This window comes from Eurypyga helias, unplaced genomic scaffold (assembly GCF_000690775.1).
Source record: "Eurypyga helias isolate BGI_N326 unplaced genomic scaffold, ASM69077v1 scaffold21500, whole genome shotgun sequence".
Taxonomy (NCBI): Eukaryota; Metazoa; Chordata; class Aves; order Eurypygiformes; family Eurypygidae; genus Eurypyga; species Eurypyga helias.
This window is the reverse complement of record NW_010224199.1, coordinates 16,475-36,422: the sequence shown is the minus strand read 5'-3', so window position 1 is coordinate 36,422 and position 19,948 is coordinate 16,475. Positions and strand designations below refer to the sequence as shown.

Genomic DNA, 19,948 nt, shown 5'->3' with positions numbered 1-19,948 from the left:
GCTGGGCTGCCTGCCAGACGGGTCAGGCGACACGAGGAACATCCCGTGTCCCATCTCCCAGGAGCCGCTCGGGAAGGCGCCTGTAGCCAAGGAATCTTCCGCCAAGAAGCACCTACCAAAACAACCTCTCAGGTGCGTTTTCTGTCCGCAAAGCCCACTTGAGCTGGAGTCACGGACAATAGTAGCGTATTTAATAGCGGGCTGCCCTGCAATTCCTCTGCCGAGCTGGGCCTCACGGGAGCTCTCGGAGAAGCTGCCGCTATTGAAATGGCTGCTGGAGCAAGCAGAGTCGTGTTCAGAGTCTTGACTTTCTGTGAGCTTTGAATCAATTACCAAAAAATCCTGGGTGTCTTCTTTTTTCAACGCTTTAGTAACACTGATGTCTTCCAGCACTATTTCTGGTTCCAGAAGAAGAGGCTCAAATGACATTGCTTCGGCGTGCTTGATAAAAAGATGCTCAAAAGTTTCAGGCTAGAAGAAAAGAGACATTTTAATGCCCAACTGCTATTTCACAGCTTTATTTCACTATGAAGCTACTGACTTTAAGCCTCACAGACAAAAAAAAACATAGCTGAAAATCCTCTCAACCACGGTTCCCCTTTTCCTTCTGTCTGTGCGTAGGTGACGATCGCATGACAGGACGGAAAAGCCAGAACCTCTGGGTGCGTCAGGTGCAGCACAGCAGGCCGAGGCGGCCTCTCACTGAAGCACTGAATGGTCATGGTGAGTTCAACACCAACGAATCACAGAATCATAGAATGGTTTGGGTTGGAAGGGACCTTAAAGATCATCTAGTTCCAACCCCCCTGCCATGGGCAGGGACACCTTCCATAGCCCAGGTTGCTCCAAGCCTCATCCAGCCTGGCCTTGGACACTTCCAGGGATGGGGCACCCACAGCTTCTCTGGGCAGCCTGTCCCAGTGCCTCCCCACCCTCTCCGGGAAGAATTCCTTCCTGTTGTCCAACCTAACCCCCCCCACTTTCAATTTAAACCCAATCCCCCTTGTCCTGTCACTACAGACCCTTGTAAAAGTCCCCCCCAGCTTCCTTGTAGCCCCTTCAGGCACTGGAAGGCTGCACTAAGGTCTCCCCGGAGCCTTCTCTTCTCCAGGCTGAACAAGCCCAACTCTCCCAGCCTGTCCCCGTGGCAGAGGTGCTCCAGCCCTTGGAGCATCTCCGTGGCCTCCTCTGGACTCGGAGGGCCAAATCCAGAGGCCCTCCAAGAATCAACATGCACATATTGTTAAAACACACGCACATGCTTCCCAACCCAAGGTCTTATCCCCTGAGGTGTCCCTGGCTTTTCACTTACATGTCAATTAAAGCAATACAATTCCCTAGCAGGGAAAGTTATTTGGGGTCAAATTCAGCCTTTCTGTTGTATTTTTTGAGCACTCCCATCCGAACAGCAGCTAAATTGGAACTGCATGAAGAGAAACACGAAGCTATGTTGGAGAAATGTATGTTTTACTACTACCTGGTATCTGTGCATGTAAAACACACCACAGCATGAACTGACGCCACACTGGAACTCCTAGCTACACAGTAAATGCCCCTGAATGATGTATATTTCCTATTTAATTAAATTAAATTCAAAACAAATAGATAAAAAAACAGATTTTGTGTGTATTTGCTTGCCGTATTTCACAGCAGGAAAGCTGCCAAAACAACCAGGAACATGTCAAAACACTGAGACTAGTACAGAGTTTTAGAGAAGAATAAACTCACTTGCATATCTTAGGCTCCTACTTTAGTCCAGACTATGCAGAATCACCGAGGTTGGAAAAGACCCACCAGACCATCCAGTCCAACCACCAACCCAGCACCACCGAACCCACTACACCGCGTCCTCCAGCGCCACGTCTACACGTTCCTCCAACACCTCCAGGGACGGTGACTCCACCACTCCCTGGGCAGCCTGTTCCGGTGCCTGAGCACTATCATTTGTTTATGGACAGTCTCCTATATACTTTGCGTTATAGATGATAACCATTGAAAAGCTTGAAGAGGAATTTTCATTTTAAACAAATTTGCCTTTTTCCAAGACAAATGCAGACTTTAAAATGAACATCATCGGTGATGTCATCTCTAATGCCTGTGAAGTTCTTAGCCCCCCGCCTCCCTCAGCCGCTCCTCATCAGACTTGTGCTCCAGACTCCTCACCAGCTGCGCTGCCCTTCTCGGGACACGCTCCAGCATCCCTGTGTCCTCCTTGGAGCGAGGGGCCCAAACGTGAGCACAGCACTCGAGGTGCCGAGTACAGGGGCACGGTCACTGCCCTGCTCCTGCTGAGCACGCTGCTGACCAGCCACCTCAGTGCAGACTAGCCATACCCGTGGCCTCCCGGGGACGCTGGCGAGGAGGTTTCTAACCGCGTTGGCACTTGCCCCACACAAGCCCATCACCTTTCCACGCTGAAACCAGCAGGCTGACTGGAATCTCCCCTGTCTTCAAACTACTGTCGATAACCACACATCAAATTAACCATCAAATTAACACGCTTACACCAAGCCGTAACAATCTTGATGTTTTAATTGCCTGATGAAAGAGATCTTCTCTCTCGTGGGTCTGCTATGGATGACGTGGGCACGCCAGAGGCGCACGCTCTGCCAACGCCCACCGATGCGGTGCCACCACCCGTTCTGCCCTCGGCCCAACCACACCTCCCCCACAGCAGGGTCTGCAGGAGCTTCGTCTAACAGATGACTACGTTTAACTCGGAGAAGTACTTCAGCACATCAAAAAGCCACAAAAAATTGTAAGTTTAAAAAAAAAAAAGTCGAAACTGCCCTAACAGCACCGAAACCAGATTTTCCTTGGGGATTTCTGACTTGTTTTTCCAAACACAGATCTCTTGTTAGAGATTATCCAGGCATCTGCGCTGATGCGGCTGCATGCTGACGCTGTAACAAACCAAGAAGCCGGATAAATAACGTGCGTGTTGGCGTTTTCAGGAAAACGCGAGCAGCAAAGCAAGGCCTTACACGCGCCCAGTCTCTGCGTTCCCCAAGCAGCTGCTGCACCCAACCACACGTAGAAACTACAGGAAGACCAGAACGGGACAACCCCATACTCGTGCAAATGAAAGATTTGAGCACTTTGATGTGCCTGGAGTCAGCGGAAACTCCCAAGCTGGCTCTCAATTACAACAAATACTCGATTAGGAAAAAAAAACAACCACACTTGCAAGTGAAGCCAATAACGGGGCAGATCCTGCACTCAAGCTGGATAAATCCCAAACCCGTCTGGTGTCTCTGCTTCCGCGGCTGCATCCTGGGAAGGGCTGGGCTCTTTCAACTCCTTTGAAGCATTCAGCCCTTCGCCAGCACAGCCCTAGTCTGAAGGGCAGTAAACAAAAGGGGAGGGCAGAAAAGAAGAAAGGAAACAGAGCAGGACACTAAACAAAAGGGTTTTTTACAAAGAAGTCAGATCTGAGCTAAGAGCTTCTGCCTGTGCGAGCGACAAACCACAGTCTGGTCTATAAGACTGGCTCCCAACTTTTGCGAGGGCATTTTCCATCTTGGACAGAGCTACTTCCAGGGTTTGTTACACTCCAACAGATCAGCATCGCATTGTGCCTGTGCTTCCTGTCCTCTGCCTACAAACAGAAACGTCTCACGGTTCTGCAGCGGAAGCCTGGGCGCCGGCCCAGCCCTTCAGCAGGCAGCGACCGTGCCCAGGCTCCAAAGACCGTACATCCTCTGCTTAAATGAAATGAAAAGATGAGAAAGGAAACCTTTGCTGGGAACGCAAATGAAACACCTGGAAAATCTTCTGCCATTTCCTTCAGAAATAACAGGCCCGAGTTTAGTCTTCCTGTCTCAGTGATTACACAGACGCCGGGATCAGGAGCAGCTTTCTCTGCGGGTGCAAACTGCCCGCGTACAGGCCCTTACGTGTCACAGCGCATCGCGGCTCCCGCTTCCCACACCAACGGGAGAAGCCGTTCAGAGCCCTCAGACCCCTGGGATGGGGGAAGAAGCAGCACCAGGGAAATACACACCTTCTGAAAATTAACTCCTTGCGCCCAGGAGCAATTCTTGGGATTTGGAACATCTTCCCAAAGGAGCTTCTTCAATCTGAAATATTAGGCAAAGCCTGGAGTTGGTACTGTTCGCACACAGCCTGCGCTGCTGTCGTCCGCCTTTGCGATGTCAGAAAAGGAATCTGTGCAACGTTAGTTACCCAGAACTCTGTGACAGCGAAACAACCGTTTTCGGTATTACAGATGGCCAACGTTTAATAGAAAAAAATAAAGAAATACAGAAGTGACATACCAGGTGGCAGTTTTGCAAAACAGAAGAGGTACGGGCAGTCTTTGCCGAACACAACCCCAACCCACCTCCCACAAAACTCGGAGTTTTTCAATTGGCTTTTACATCTGCCCTTGGCTTGGGATGACAATTAAGTACGGTGCTCAGAGTGCTTTACGAATTCAAAGTGCGTGATGCTCGTTAACTTGCCCCCAACTCGCTGACTTTCACAAGGTAACAAGCCTGTGCACTCAAGAGACTTTAATTCTTGGTGCCGTACTCCGCAGAGCCCACTGCCCCTCCGCACGAGACATCAAGGGTATGGGAACAGTAATTTATGGGAACAGTAATTCCATTGCTCCCGGCCTGCCCCAGGACGGCCCTCCCGCCAGCTCAGCAGCCAGCCATCATCTAGGCTCCGTCACCTCCTTCTAAAGGCCTCTGGAGCTTGGACAGGACAGCGGACAACTTGCCTTTGGGGTGAAACCAGCAACACTCCCAGCAACAAAACCGAGGTCGAAATAACGACTGGCAGGAGCACGGAGAGGCTGGCATTACTCTCGCTCTCGTATCCACCTGGAAATAAAGGGAATTCAGGTAATAATGCGCTAAAATAATTTGTCTGTGAACAAACCGTTTGCAATGGGCAAATAACGAACGGTAAAAACAGCAGCTTAAACACCAAAAAAGCTGATGAACAGCTCTTTTGCACGTAACAAACCTTCCCTTGAGAACAGGCAGACACAAAGGAAGAAACGAATCCTGAGGTGACGCCTCATGGGAGGTGCCGACAGCTCCCGCGCTATTCGGAAACAAAACCCGAGCGTGTGACACCAGGGAACAGTCCACAGCCGAGGAATGAAGAATTGCTGGGAGCTTGGCTGTGGAATTCAGGTTCCCTCAATCAGCCAATCCCACAAGGCCTCAAACTAAAGCAACCCAAGGGTAGGCCGCTGGTTGTATTTCTATCACAACTCCTTTACTACTGACTTATCCTGCTGGTAAGACACCGGCTCCTCCTGCACTGCAAGTTTACTTCGAGAAGCTCCTATTTCACAAACGACACGGAGAAAGGTCCTGTAAGTCACCTTTGGTAAAGCGATTCGTCGCTCTGGACTTGCCAACTCCTTCAGCAAACACCGGGTACACGCTGAACTGGTACTGCTCAATCAGAATGAAGTGATCTGGAAAGAGGGAGTCAGCCTTTGGAATTAAAACTATCATCCTCTTTACCTCCACAGAGGCTCTGCGCGCACCTCAGAGTTCAGATCAGAGGGGGAGGAAGGAAAGCCATCTTTCACAGATACATACTCTCATGATAATCAATATTAATTAATGATACCGCATCATCTGGCATTATTCTGTCATGGAATTAACACCTTCAAGGAGCTATTGTAAGAATTTGAGATTAAAGCCAAAAGGCAAGTGGAATGCACATATTAACTTAGATAATTAGCCAGTGTATGCAACCAGAACTGATTTTACTGTGCTGCCAAAAAATGAACACGCTCCTGAGCTTCGTTCTTTGTTAACGTGACTATTAATGCAGCAATCCATCCTTCAGTCAGTCCCCTAACACAACCAATCACTCGACTGGTCCTTACCATAAAAGCCAACAGAAAGAGAAGGGGGAAAGGAATCCGAGAGCTCGGTAGTGCTGCATTTCCCTCTTCCCCAAAAACTAACATCACGTACTCTATTTTCAAGTGCACACTCACCATAAATATAGTATTTACTAATATCTGGAGGAACTCGCACCCACTTCATCTCCTCTTCTTCGTTAAGGTTCTTCCATTCAATAACGAAAGACGTTAAGAGAGGTGTTTGAGGGGAAAGCGTCCAGCTCAAAATCACGCAGGTGCTGTTCACGGGGTAAGCGCTGAGCGACTGCACCGCGTTCACTGCCGGAGGAAGAAGACAGCCGTGAATCCCTGGGCTCGGGCAGAGGCGAGGTGGGAGCTGGGTGAGCAGGAGAGGCCTCGCTCTGAACCGCGTGCATATGGATGGCTGCTACGGTCTCAGCACTTTATCGTTTACCTCTTTAATTATCTTCTATACAGCGAAGCTGGGTCTGTAGTTCACAAAAGCACACATATTTCTATTATAGGCAGCAAAGCCTGGCTTACACTAACTAGTCCCTAACACCAAACAGATCAGATTACTCACCAGACATCAAATAAATATCCTCATTCTCACGTGCATCTCCTTAATTACCACTCCCGAAGCAAAAAATTGACCGACAACCTCTGAGCCGCCAACATGTGCCTAGGAAAGCACGCTGAGAACCTTGGAAGCTACATCCCACTGAATTTCTCCGGGTAACACACCGAGGTAACAACCCAGTCGGAGAAACGCTTCCCATTACATCTGCTACCAACCACAGGGTCTCCAGAACACGCTTACACACAACATCAGAAAGAGTTTTATCCAGAAAAATCCTTTAAAAGTTGCACTACAGCAGCAAAGTTCCGAGAACAGACAGCACCTACGTCTCCGCAGCATGTATTTGCATACGAATGCGACACAACTGAAGTATTCAAAGCAACAGCCTTCCCTTTATTAATAAAGCAGGGCACAGCCCAACCGACAAGGCGGCTGCTTAGGGAGTAAAGCCAAACCTCTGAAAACTATGCGCTCTGGCAGCCCGTCAGGTGAGCAGCCAGAGAAACAAGCCCGTATTTCATTCTGGAAACAACAAAACATTCCCCATTTTTCCCAAGACAAAGTAGATGAAAGAGCAGTTCTACAGTAGGATTTTATTTTTCTTTGATTAATTAAATTCTGTTAGTGGAGGGAAGACGGCCCAGTTAAAGGCCACTCTTTTCCCAACCCAAAGATCATTAAGGTTTTAATGGGATGGAAATTCCATTTTTCAAATCGCTCTGTTGGTAAGACACAGAATCGGTTTCCCACATACAGCTGAACGCATCACCATAAACCATTTTTATTCTAACAAAGGCAATTTTATTACAAAGAAACCTTTGTCCAAAAGCATCGCAAGGATTCCCAGCATTTCCCACATCCCAGAGCAGTTACTCGTTGGTGCTCTTACCTGTGCTCATTTGCTGTGACAGAGTTAAGTTAAAATTAATTGAAGAGACTCCAATTGAGTTCATGGCTAAAACCGTCACAGTATGCGTGTGTTCAGTCCACGGAAAGGAACAGGTAGTGCCATTGTCAGCATACTCGGACCACGTGGCGTTTCCTGACGTCCGATGCTTTATAACGTATCGGCTCACGCTGCACAACGCGTGGCTCTTCGGCAGCGGCTGCGGCAAACATTGGCATTAATTAATTTCCCACTCTTTGATTAAAACAGCAAAGTTTATTTGGGCAGAAGGCACTGTTCCAACTTTAAGAAAACATGACCCAATTCAGGTATTCTACAAAGTGGCTACTGCCTTTTCAGCAAAGGCACCCTGGGCCATTGAATTTCTCCTGGCTCCGAGAGGTGACACATTTCCTTGCCCTCCTTCCAGCGAAGGGAGGGCAGCGGGCACAAGGAAATACAAACTCTCAGGCTCCTGCAGTAACTCACTGGTTGACATTTGCATTTTCCAGGATTGAAAAACCAGAACAGATGAGTGTTTGCACACTAGACACAGGAGCGGGCAGCCACCAATGTGCATTTTCCTCTGTCCCGCGTTAACCCTGGACGGCAGCGCTGCCCGGTTCACAAGCAGTCCCAGTGGTGCTGACGCAGGAGCTGTCTAGGAGCCAGGGGCACACCGTGCTCAGCGATCTCGGTCAGCAGAACCCGGCTGTTGCAGACCGCCCCTCACTGTAACTCCCAGGCTTTGATCCCACATCACTCTTTCTGAGTACCAGAACAAATACATCGCACGTGAAGTCTCCACTTCATGGCGTTTGTATCGCCAGCACGGAAAGCGTCGGCTGACACAGACGTGTCACAAAGCACTGGCACTTCAGCTGTGCTGTCAGACAGCAGGTCTGCTGTCTGCACAAAGGCAAGGAAGCCTGCGCCCTGCCCAGAGATCCAAAGGCTCTCCTGAAGTAGCAAGGGCTGGAAGACTTCGGGAATAAGGAAGTCTTCCAGTGCAGCTCAGCATGGCTGCGGTGTGCATAACTCGACGCGCGCAAGGGCAATTTGGCTGGAACCTGGGATGAGTGCAGCGTATGGAAATCAGCTGGCAGGCCTGAGAGCTTCCCACGACTGGAAACATCCCTCTTGCCAGCGCATCTGTGCCGAGCCTCACCCACCCCCAACCAGCCACAGCAATCACACAGCACCAGGGCAGTTCTCCTCCTGCTCCATTAGTGCAAACTTGGTGATGGTGAGGGTACAAAGTCGGGCAGACGCATGCCAGCTAGCTGCTGCAGGAAAGGCTACAGAGAGTAGAAACAGAAGGGGGTGGCGGGGCAGGGGAAGTATCAGCAACAGAAGGGAGTAAAGCATATAGGTATGTACAGCAGTATTACCACAGCCTCTGCTTGCCGCCAGCATCAGCCACGCAGGAGGCAGTAACACAAACGAACTCGTATCCCGGGTGCCTTGTGCATCAAGTCCCATCAGCAGCGACCGCCCACGTCTGCCTCCCAGGGCAGCACATGCTTATCCTGCTGCCTTTCTGGCAATTCTACTGATGGTTTTTGGATCGAAGTGAATGACCAAAAGGTAATTATTCTCACCTTCCACAGAAGTGTAACATTCTTCTGCCTCCTCACCGGATCTTCAGTAATAACCCTCCAAAACTCAGGGCCTTGTAAGGGAGCTGCAAGACCACAGAGTTTTGAAAGAACGGTGTCACACTCAGCCTGAACCCGGACAGACCGTCGGCGCACACGCTGAAAGCGCACGTACCTTTGATATCTTGTACGAGCGTGTGGGCTGCTCTGCTCCAGTCGCTCCAGTAACCTGATTCCAGTTCTCTGCACCGGACCTGGACAACATACTCAACACAAAGCTCCTGAACTTCTATCACAGCTGATCTTGGTGCATTTGAAACTTCGTAAAGCTGTAGCAGAAGTTAAAGGGTAAGAACAAAAGGTTGTTCAGCATCTGCTAGAGTCAAAAGGCCTGAAAAAGCACCCGATGAGAAAGTGGCCTAAGAGTCAGTCATATTTGTTCAGTAGACAACGCAAATGCTCGCACCGTGATTTGCTGCATGCCCCAAATTCCACAAACCCCAGCTAACACGCTAAACGACAACACTGCAACAATTCATGCTTCAGTCTAGGTAGAGACAGACAGTACCTCCCACGTAAGTTCTTCCCTGTTCACAGCGTACCGAATCTGAAATTTCAGATCGCCGTTGGCGAATACGGGGTTTGTCCAGCTCACGTTCAGCAGCCCAACGCTCCTGGTGATCTCTGCTTTAATGCTGGAGGGAGGAAGTGGCTTCACTAGAAAATCCAAAGAAAGAAAGGTTACTATGATGTCTGCACTGACATTTCTCCTTAAATCCAATCATCTGGTTTACTTTCTCCTGTCCTGAGGGCACCAGGTAACACACCATGGCCTCTGCTACGCCGAGGGACGCTGGACCGTAGGGCAAACGTAAAAATTCACCTGTCCAGGCCGGCCAATTCACAGCAGACAAAAGCATCGCTGACTGAGAAGGGCAGTGTTTGCCTAATGGGAGATTCATTCCAATTCTGACCCAAACTAAAATCACCAATCATCTTAAGTTGAAACACCAAAATCAAAGTTTCTTATCGAATAAATGTTTTATTTTAAAAAATATATATATCCACTGGCAAGGTTGAGTGCATTTCATTTTCATTCAAAGCACGATGGGTTATACTGGTGCTAGCACTTGGCACAAACAGCTAAAGGTACTGAGGGAGTGCACTGCTGTGGGAAGTAGCGGCACGCGTGGCCCAGAAAGGCAGCTCCTGCAAAGGATGGGACAGACGTTATGCAATGATTAATGGAAATACTACGTTGTGGGTTTATTTGACTGATAGGAAATTCCACCGAAACTGAGCTTCTCCAGCAGACCAAACCCAAATGTCACAGAGTCCAGGCTGGTTAATGAAGCCAAGCTAGAACAAGCTTGGTTTGGCTCATCAAATGGTGGATGAGGAGAAACCAACAACAAAAAAATGAAGTAAGCTTTAAAAGTTGGGGTGGTACTAGAACAGGTATGTTTTGGTTTACTATGATGCAGAGCACCTTTCACCCAGTGCAGGTCAATACTATTCATGGCTTTTCGTTTAAACATAGAACCACAGCATGGTTTGGGTTGGGAGGGACCTTAAAGCCCATCCAGTCCCACGCCCTGCCATGGGCAGGGACACCTTCCACTAGACCAGGTTGCTCCAAGCCTCATCCCGCCTGGCCTTGGACACTTCCAGGGATGGGGCATCCACAGCTTCTCTGGGCAACCAGAGAATAATAAACACACCTTCTGAAGTTCTGCTAGAACTCCCCACTGAGCAGCATTGTATAAAGCTACCACCTTTCCCCAAAAAATCATGGGGCACAGCCATGCCTGACACAGATCAACATCACTGCCAGGCTGATGGGTGACAGGTTCTCCTGGAAGCCACGGAAGCACAGGACCTCCAACCGCCATCCCTCACACCACCCTCCTTCCCGGTTCCCAGGCGCTCTGATAATTGTCAAACTCGCTTGTCAGAAAGGCACAAGCGACCCTCTCTGAACTGGACAGGAGCAACCTTGAAAACCAAAGGGCCACCACGTTAGTAACAGTAACAATAATTCCCACAGCCCCCTGAGCTTTGCCTTCCCTTCCCGGGACATCCAGCGCTGCTTGCTCTACTTAAGCTCCAAAATGCAAAGGCCAGTGTGGTTTAACTGAGGTTCTCTGTGCACATGCTTCCCCACACACCACAGATGTGGTTTCTTATTCTGCTTTATTTCATGTGGCGCTTCCGTGCTCCAGCTGCCATGTTTTCACTCTACATATGTTCCCGTTTGTGTCCAAAAAATACACAGTCCCACGAACGCGCCGTGTCAGAGACCAGACCAGGCGTCCTTAGTGTTTGAAAACACTCAAACACTGTTCCTGCCTCTTGCTTTTACACCAATTTAAGGGCTCTGTGTCACAGAAGAAACTCTGCAAAAGCCTGCAAGAGCAGGAACAGCCCCCAGGACTGTAAATGAACGTGTAACTGTGTAAGTAACACATCTGGTGCTGCACTCTCTCGGAGCGTAAACCTAACAACTAACTGAAGGCTGCAGAAAAATCAGATAACCAAGAAACTTGAGAGTGCCTTTTTAGACAGAACACTTGTATCTTCTGTAGATGTCTCCACAAAATACCCAAGAGGATAAACGTGCCAAACGGGATGTTTCGTTTTACAGGTATTAACTGTAAGTAAATCTGCTCCTGTGCTAAGCCAAATGTATGGAAATAACACTTAATCCAATATCTTGTAGAAGACAGTACCAAACCCCTACATTTTTATGTACCTTCCACAGTCTAATTTATTTAAAATGCTATGAGGAAGGACTTTACCTACATCTAAGGAATGAAATCCGAGGTCACAAGTGAAGAAAGACGTGCACGAATCTTGACCTACCCACATCTGCTGGAACGACACAAGTTGGTGAGGATTCAAGTGCTCCTAGCAAGTGCTTAAACTCTATCCACATGGTATATCCAGATAAAAGAAAAATGGGCTGAAAGGTGCACTCGTACGAATGATTCTTCTGTAAATGGCATTCTTTCACCTCTGATTTTGGAGAAGTACTTGGAAAGTCAGAACAATAAATTCTGCTCCTTAAAAAGAGGAAAAAAACAGCATTCAGTTAATACATTCCAACAGTAAGCTGCTCATAGCATCAGAGAAATCCAGCTCCGAAGGTAATTGAAACAAACGGCGTCACTGGCACCATCTGGGGTTTTGCGATGATCATTTGGACAGATCCCGAACTCGAATCTTTGCTAAATAACACTGCGGTGTTACTGCTCACAGCTTTGGCTCTCAGCCTGAAAAAAGTAGGACAAGAAGGCCCTCCCCAGTGCAGAATCTTTCGATAAGAGACCGAGAGCAGGAAGAAACAGGTATGACAAGAGAAGGCATCTCCGAACGCTCGTAAATCACGTTACTTGAGGGGGGTGTATAAACATAGCAGGGCAGATCTCCAGCCAAGGATTTCCTCCAGCCAGGAATATGACTTTCCAAATATCAACTGCTGTCCAGGGGAAAGCTGCCACGTGGACCAATCAGCCACGTACAGCAAAGTCTCCAGGAGCTGGAAATCCCATAAAAATATCAATTCTGGAGAGCGGCATTAAAATCCCACATACAGTCAGTATCGCATCTGGCAACAGAAGAGAGGAGACAGGGACTTTGGATAAAATGGCACTGGACACGTGGCCGGGGATGGAAAGCACCCCGATTTCTCCCAGTTTCTCCTAAGCGTGTGCACAGCTCGGGCTTGTGGTGCGAGCGGCCAGATAGGGTATCAGGGATCAAAGTTACACAGCGCGGGGTCCCTCCCCTTCCTGTCCACACAGCTCGCACCGATCCAGCTGGGGCCTGGTGTGCTGAAGGCCGAGCTTAGCACACTCTGTTTTTACAGGGTGATCATTTCCGCGCTGTTTCTGTTGGCAGCGCCGCCTGCAGAGGAAGACGCGGTAACGACCCAAGCAAAACAAAACACCGAGCGCAAAGCTACTGCAGCGCCTTGCTGTGGAGCGCTGGATTTCACCCGTGAAACCGAACTGCATCACTAACTCGGAGGAATAGCCGCGTGCTCCCGGAAAACCCGGCGTGGGCGACGTTGATGCGACACATCTAACAGCCAACGTCCACCGCGAAGACTGGCCTACGCCTCAGCAAACCTCCAGTGTGCTTGTGGTGCCTCTTACAATCCAGCTTGGGCTATTAAAGCCCTGACCGTTTCGTTGTTCCAAGCCTGCAGACACTCAAGTTCTTTTTCTGATTTGTTCCTAACATGCAGACGAAGGTTATGCAACCGATACTGGTGTTTTCACAACTACACATTTTTAAACATCTTATACTTCAGCCTAGGCTTCGTCTTACACTTTTCAGCTTCACATTCATGCGGTCACCCATGATTGATTTATTTTCTTATTTTTCCTCTTTCAGATCTCACTGCTGACAAACCCGAAGGAAAGAGGAAAGAAAGACCACAGTACACACTGGCATCTGGGAAGCCTTTTCAGTCTGTGTTAATGTTCACTGTTTGACCTCGCAGGAACACTGTAACGAATGCACTGATTATCACCTCCTACTAGAAAATAACATTTTTAGCTGAACCTCAGCAGTGGAAAAGTGGGAATCAAAACCATGTTGGGAGCAGCATGGTTTTTATTTCAAGCTCCCTGCCCAGCAATACACTCTCTATATTCATATTTGTGAAGACAGTTGAAAGAAAACCTACCTTTGCAGTCAGCCAGTCACTAATCCTGCCCTAAAAGCCTCCAGTTGAAGTCTCACGCATTCCAGTTATTGCTTTAGTCCACTAAATCCTGAGAAATATTCACCTGGCTACTATGACAGCTCAAAACTTCAGCCCACTTGCAAGAGCAAAGACAGCCCAGCCTTCCAAAGGATTAGGCCCGCAGAGCTCATTTGAGCTTATTTGCCAAAACTTGGTATATCCAGCCCAGCAGAGCAGTAAAACTAAAGATTTCCTCAGGAAGGGCTGTCTGTCTGTCTTGTTTATAGAGCGATTAACAGAGTTCTAGGAAACTCTCGAACTCAATGTATTAGTAACTCAAAGGAATTTCTTAGTTTCACGGTAAAACAGTACCATCACAGGTAGTATCTGTGCGCATTCATGGAGATAAGGATGATAATGCCACTGATGCAACAATCTGTGTTGTATTTTGCAACAACACCGTGTCTGCTCCATGCCGCAGCCCAATGTAAAGAGTGCATTACAAGCTCTACATACCTGTAGTATCTTAACTGCAAGGAACTTGCCAGGCGCAACGTGTTCGGGTTTACAGACCATCTGCAAGTCATTTTAGTTAAGTATCCATCCGTTTCACACGTGATATTAATGTTCACATCTAATCAAAACACATTGAAAGCTTATTAATAAAGATATAATAGTTGATACAAAAAACACACCCCATGCATTACAAGTCATAACTGCTCAATAAAGGCTAACTGGAGTTTAAAATGGAAATATTCTGACCTTACTATTAAAATGCACCAAAATTATAATTTAAAGCCATCTGGAATCTTACCTACTACATATAATTCAGCGTATCTATGATGACATTCCCTATTTTGATGACAACAGTATAATGCGTTATAGAAGAAACTTCCTCTAGGTTTTGTTGCTTTCAAGTTGAAAAGAGTAACTTTGCTTACGCGATCGTTCACAAGCGTATACTGACTTTCTGGGATTTCTTCTGCTAAATTCAGCCACCAAACAACCTTCTTGGACACTACAATCTTGGTTTTGTTTTTATAGATGCAGTGAAAGGAAACGTTAGAACCGACACTGGTCAGTATCTTAGGAGGGAAGTACAGGACTTCAGCTGCAAAGAAAGGGGGAGAAAAGGGGAAAAAATCCATTGAGATCAGAATCCGAACAAAAACCATAAAAGCACACGTCTGTAGAAAAATATTATTATAATAATCCAGTTGCATCGCTAAATTTCCAACTTCTTAATTACTATGAACAACTACAGGGGAGAAGGGCAGAAACAAGTCTTTGACTGTCTCCCTCCATAACTGAAGCTTGTAAATTCTGAGAAAAATAATCTCTAATATCCCCAGGCAAGCAGGAATTAAATGAGCAGAAAACCACTGGAGGGTACAGTGAGACAATAGACAGCAGCACAAGGGAAACAGGGAATCAGCCTGTAAATTAAATTTTGGGAAACTAGATTAACACTGCTGCTTTTCACTCAGGCATCACGTCAGCTGGTTTAAATTATTTAAATAACGCAACAAGTACTTGCAGCCTAGGAAGGGTTAGCTTCTGCGACGCCGCTCACACGTACGCCACGAATTTTAAAATCGTAGAATTGACCTCAGGTAAAAGGGAGAGAAGAAGAGAAGAGTGATGTTTGGGAAAAGCAAATCTAACGCTCTGAACCCTGCAAGGATGTTGAAATCACGTCAGTTCAAACACTGCTGTAACACTGCAACTCAGACGGCAGGAGCGTTACTCTTCAGAACTGCGGGAGAGCGGACTGAACAAAAAGAAGTTACAAGAAGAATAAAAATCAAGCTTTCCAGTAGCTACTGATCCTGCTCCTAGTGAAGTCAGCAGGAGGTGAATGTCTCAGAAATTTGTTTTACAGCCTCAGCAGTGTGGCTAACGCCGAACGGCAGCAGGGACCCAGGCAGCAGTTCACCAAGGCATAAAGACACGGAGTAGCACGTAAACATGCGTAAGCTCAGCCTCAGTCAGCCGGGTAGTCCGGGAAGCTACAGGTGTTCCACACCCACTGAACAGAAACCGTTTGCCAAAGATCAACCCAGAGCCAGCATGAAAATCCTTAAAGGCTCAGGTTTGCTTTCCACAGTTGAGGAACCATGGCAGATACCAGGATTTTTCCAAAATACAGGCTCTCGCAGACAGCAGAGCGGACTTGCAACACCGTCACTGTCAGACTGTCACGTTAAAAATAAAGCAGAACCTGAAAGTGGTCAGCTGTACAAAAATGTAACCCTCTGCTTCGCTTCCCCCATATTTACGTGCCTCCAGGAACACAAGGCAGGGCTCCCATGCCAGCTGCTTCACTGCTCCCGCTCTGCCGCACGCTCCGCTGTTCTTCCACTGGCTTCTCCTAACATTGGCCATTGGGAGAATATCCCAATTTGAGCTTGCTGCGGTGAAGAAATTAACCCCTCCCTGCTGCCATCAGGTTGTCACAACGGGATTATTTTCCCAGCGAGATGTGTGTTTAATACAACTACATATCCCATAACAGGATTAATTAAAAACATTATATAACAGCATCTACTGCCCCTCTTTTACACCTGCATTTCTCCATACACTCACAAACCCTCTCTGAAAGTATCAGTAGTAAGAGAAAATGTGTATTTACACCAAAAAATTCTCCAAGGTATACAGTTCTATATACACACACAGAAAGCTGGGGGGACTTTTTCCCAGGGCCTTGTGACACGACAAGGGGTGATGGGGTTAAACTGAAAGAGAGAGATTGAGATCAGGAAGAAATTCTTCCCGGAGAGGGTGGGAGCACTGGGACAGGTTGCCCAGAGAAGCTGTGGATGCCCCATCCCTGGAAGTGTCCAAGGCCAGGCTGGATGAGGCTTGGAGCAACCTGGTCTAGTGGAAGGTGTCCCTGCCCATGGCAGGGGGTGGCACTGGGTGGGCTTTAAGTCCCTTCCAACCCAAACCATTCTGTGATTCTGTGTTAAAACTACAAACCCACTTTTACTTCAGCTACAAAGCCTCAAACTAAACTAAAAGTCAGAGAAAGCATTAAGGGAAAAATCTTGTATTGAGCAGAGATTAAATGCTGCCAACTGTCTTTTCAAATGGAAAAAACTCTTAGAAAAAGAGCTTTTTGTAGGTGTGAACAGGTGCTGGGTGAGCAAGCAACAGGGCCAGACAAGGAGGTGTGATGGAACTGCCTGTGCCGTCTCCATGCTCTCGTCCGGAACTCTGCTAACACGCGCACGTACGACAGAAAGAGCAGAAGCTCGGGCAAGGCCAGGCAGAAAGAGATGCAGAGGGGGAAAGAACTTCCACAGGATTTTTCAGCCCAACTCACACACACTGTACCTCCCTGGAGAACACACGCTCTCGAATATTCGTTCCACAAACTAAACCAAACTGGGAAATGTGTTCTCTTCCAAAAGATCACTTACTGCACGCCAGCGACTGTGCGTGACCCACCTCCCAAGCTGAGCTTGTACGGTGTGCCCCAGTCACTCCAGAACCCTGGACCACGACGATTCCTGCACCGTACTTGTACAAGGTATGAAGAATCAAGTAGCAAATTGTCTATGGCCAGTGAGGTTTCTAGAGCAGCTTGAACCATCTGTTGGATTATCAGAAGCCATTAACTGTTGTATAGTGAAACACGAAAAAGAGACACAAAGGGAACCAAAAGAAATAGTCCAGACAGTAGTTTTCAGGCAGTAAGTTGGTCAGAATAAAACAGCTTTCTTCTTTAAATTTACTGTAAATTTGAATATGGTGGTATTCAAATTAGCAGTATTTGAATACTGCTAATTAACAGTTGCTTTTTATTCCAGAGCCAGGCAAGTGGTAGTAATAAAAGCTATAAATATTAAACATATACGTGTGTATCATGGAATTCAGGGTTTGCTGACAGAGCTTTGCCTTTAGACTTCACAGAATCTAGCATTTCATCCAAAAAGAATGATGGGAGCTCTTTCATGGCTGTCTAGCAGCTCTCCAGGGGTACCAGACGTAAACCCAGCTTGCCAGCTTCTCCACACCCTGCTGACCTTTACCAGAGTCTACCAGACACACCAGCTCCAGAGACACCAGTGAGCCATGCCCAGCTCCCTGACCAGCCCACCAGTGCCACTGCCCAAAGACAAGGGAGAGGTGAGAAGCCCCGAGCTCTGAAGAGACCCTCTGACCTGCCCGCTCCATCTCAAAGCAGAGCGAGCAGAGCCCACTCACCTCCTGGCCGCTGTGGCCCGAATTTGCAGAGATCTTCACTTCATACTGAAGCGGGTATGGCATCGGCACAGGCGCAGACCAGCACACCCTCACTTCACCCTTCTCCGTCATTTCGAGATGCAGGTTCCAAGGCGGTTCAGGCTTTACTGCGGACAAATGAATTGACAAGTTCACTGCTCACCTTACTGCCTGTGACTGCCGGCAGCAGCGGGTTTACAGACTCAGAAGTCCCTTTCATCCCTTTCCCCTAAACTCAGTTTTCAAGAGCTGTTCTACAGCCTGTGCACAGCACAGTAACGTTGTGTAACGTCAGTGGAAGAGTCACCCGGGCACTGTTACCTAGTTCGTTACCAGGACATGCAGTTTGACCTAATGTTTGCCTTAAAACTACATCAATTTCTTGCCTTGGGCCACGACTCTTCCCTGTAACCAAGCACCATGCTGTTTTGCTGAAAAGAGGGCTGAGAGGGATGGGAGTGCTCAGCAAAGCAATTTGCTCAGCTCCATAAGTGATGGGAGATAATGTCCTCATATTGTACACAAAGAGTTCCTAAATATTCCCATCCTTTCCGCAGTGATTATGGCTGTGAAAGAGCCACCTGAGGGCAAAGTAAAAATTTGAGGGGTTCAGCAACTTCCCACAAGGATGAAGTGAACTCTCTGGGGAGGGAAATGAACAGGCAATTGAAATGATGATTGGGATTAGTGCACTCTTCCTGGGAAACAGGCACAGCTTTTAAGCCAGTCAGTAACTTCTACATAGAACTTTGACTCTTAAATAAAAATGACGTCTGTCCTGCTGATGCCACCTGCCCTGACAGCACCTGTGAGCAAGTACAGCCCTACATTACACAAGTATTCATAGTTTTACTTTCAAATTAATTTTTAATTGAGCTAAATCTTGGCAGAACGTACACTAATATTATGCATTTTTAAAATACACTTCACTAAGCAGGACAAAGTAATTACGTCATTTTAAACACTCGTAGACACAACTCTGAATTTTTAATTTTTTCCTGTAGCATAATTTAAAAGCAGCACGATGATAAACACAACCTCTCCTCTCCAAAACCAGCCCACCCAGAGACCTTTAATGTATTGTGTCTGCAAAGCACGTCCCTTACAAAGCAGCTTCTAAAACCATTTTTTTCTCCATGGCTGACAGCGTCCCTGCCTCTCTGAAACTGGCCAAGATCTGCACTAACTACGTATCTGGGTAGCAACATGGATCAAATTCATGTCTGTATGGTTTTAACTTAATTAAATAGAGAGGAAGGTTTTCCAACTTGGAAAATTGTTTGTGTAAGGAAGAAAGCATCAGGACAACAGAGCTGCTTGCAAGAAGAGTGAGTTTTGCCTGGTAAGTAACTTTAGGAACAGCTTTTCTCCCCTCACTTTATAAGCCCTCAGCAACACAGACAAAAGAGCCCCAGCACTGCTCCAGGCTCAGGCACAGAGCAGTCCTGATTAGAAATGAAAGCTCGAGTACGTCGGCAGCCCGGCCTTTGCTCAGAATGGTTTTGTGCTAGAGCCCAGGCAGGCACGAGGCGGCTACGAAACGCCTGCGGCAACACCCTGAGCAAGGGAGGCAGCACCAGACAGCTCTGTCTGTGCCCTCCTCCAGAAGAGAAATCCTGCTGCTCCCCTCCATTAAAAACGGTTTGTAGGTCTTACGTACCGATGTCTATGGGCCTGAGTGACATCAAAGGTGACCACAGGGGTGTCACCCCAACCGTGATCCTCAGCCACATGACGTAGGTGCAGTTGAGTCGCGGGGAGGCCACGCAGCACTCGCACTTGTCACGCTCACCGCAGCCACAGTCAGCGACCGTGACAGTCCCCGTTAGGGAGCTTGTTGATACATCTCCCAGCGGCAGCTCGGATCTACGAGGGAAAAAACAAAGCATAAACCAAAGCAAACCAGTATTTCTATATCTTAATAGAGGAGGTTTGTCCATCTGGATGAGGTTCATTTACCAAAACCAAAAAGAATTAATAAAAAAGGCAGTAACGGTAACCAATGGCTTTTAATTGCTGCTCCTTCCTTTTTAAATGGTTTCCAAGTAGTTTAAGATGATGCCATGGAAAGTATTCCTAAGGTTTGACTTTCAAATATGTTACAATGCCAGGTGACACCAGGAGTTAA

The 19,948-nt window shown here is 47.6% G+C and overlaps 1 protein-coding gene across 1 annotated transcript in view; it reads right to left on the bottom strand.

Annotated features, from left to right (window-relative positions):
* The window catches only part of LEPR (leptin receptor), a 31,940-nt gene that overhangs the window by 337 nt on the left and 11,655 nt on the right, over positions 1-19,948 (bottom strand). The window contains exons 4-18 of the mRNA XM_010160905.1: positions 19,481-19,686; positions 17,803-17,948; positions 17,044-17,188; positions 14,408-14,704; positions 14,110-14,227; positions 11,763-11,962; positions 9,469-9,617; positions 9,076-9,229; positions 8,904-8,986; positions 7,306-7,522; positions 5,972-6,154; positions 5,342-5,437; positions 4,727-4,829; positions 4,004-4,079; positions 3-471 (exon numbers count right to left, since the gene is read on the bottom strand). Of these exons, the coding sequence (XP_010159207.1) occupies positions 3-471; positions 4,004-4,079; positions 4,727-4,829; positions 5,342-5,437; positions 5,972-6,154; positions 7,306-7,522; positions 8,904-8,986; positions 9,076-9,229; positions 9,469-9,617; positions 11,763-11,962; positions 14,110-14,227; positions 14,408-14,704; positions 17,044-17,188; positions 17,803-17,948; positions 19,481-19,686 (2,642 nt within the window). The remainder of the gene's footprint in view (positions 1-2; positions 472-4,003; positions 4,080-4,726; positions 4,830-5,341; positions 5,438-5,971; positions 6,155-7,305; positions 7,523-8,903; positions 8,987-9,075; positions 9,230-9,468; positions 9,618-11,762; positions 11,963-14,109; positions 14,228-14,407; positions 14,705-17,043; positions 17,189-17,802; positions 17,949-19,480; positions 19,687-19,948) is intronic.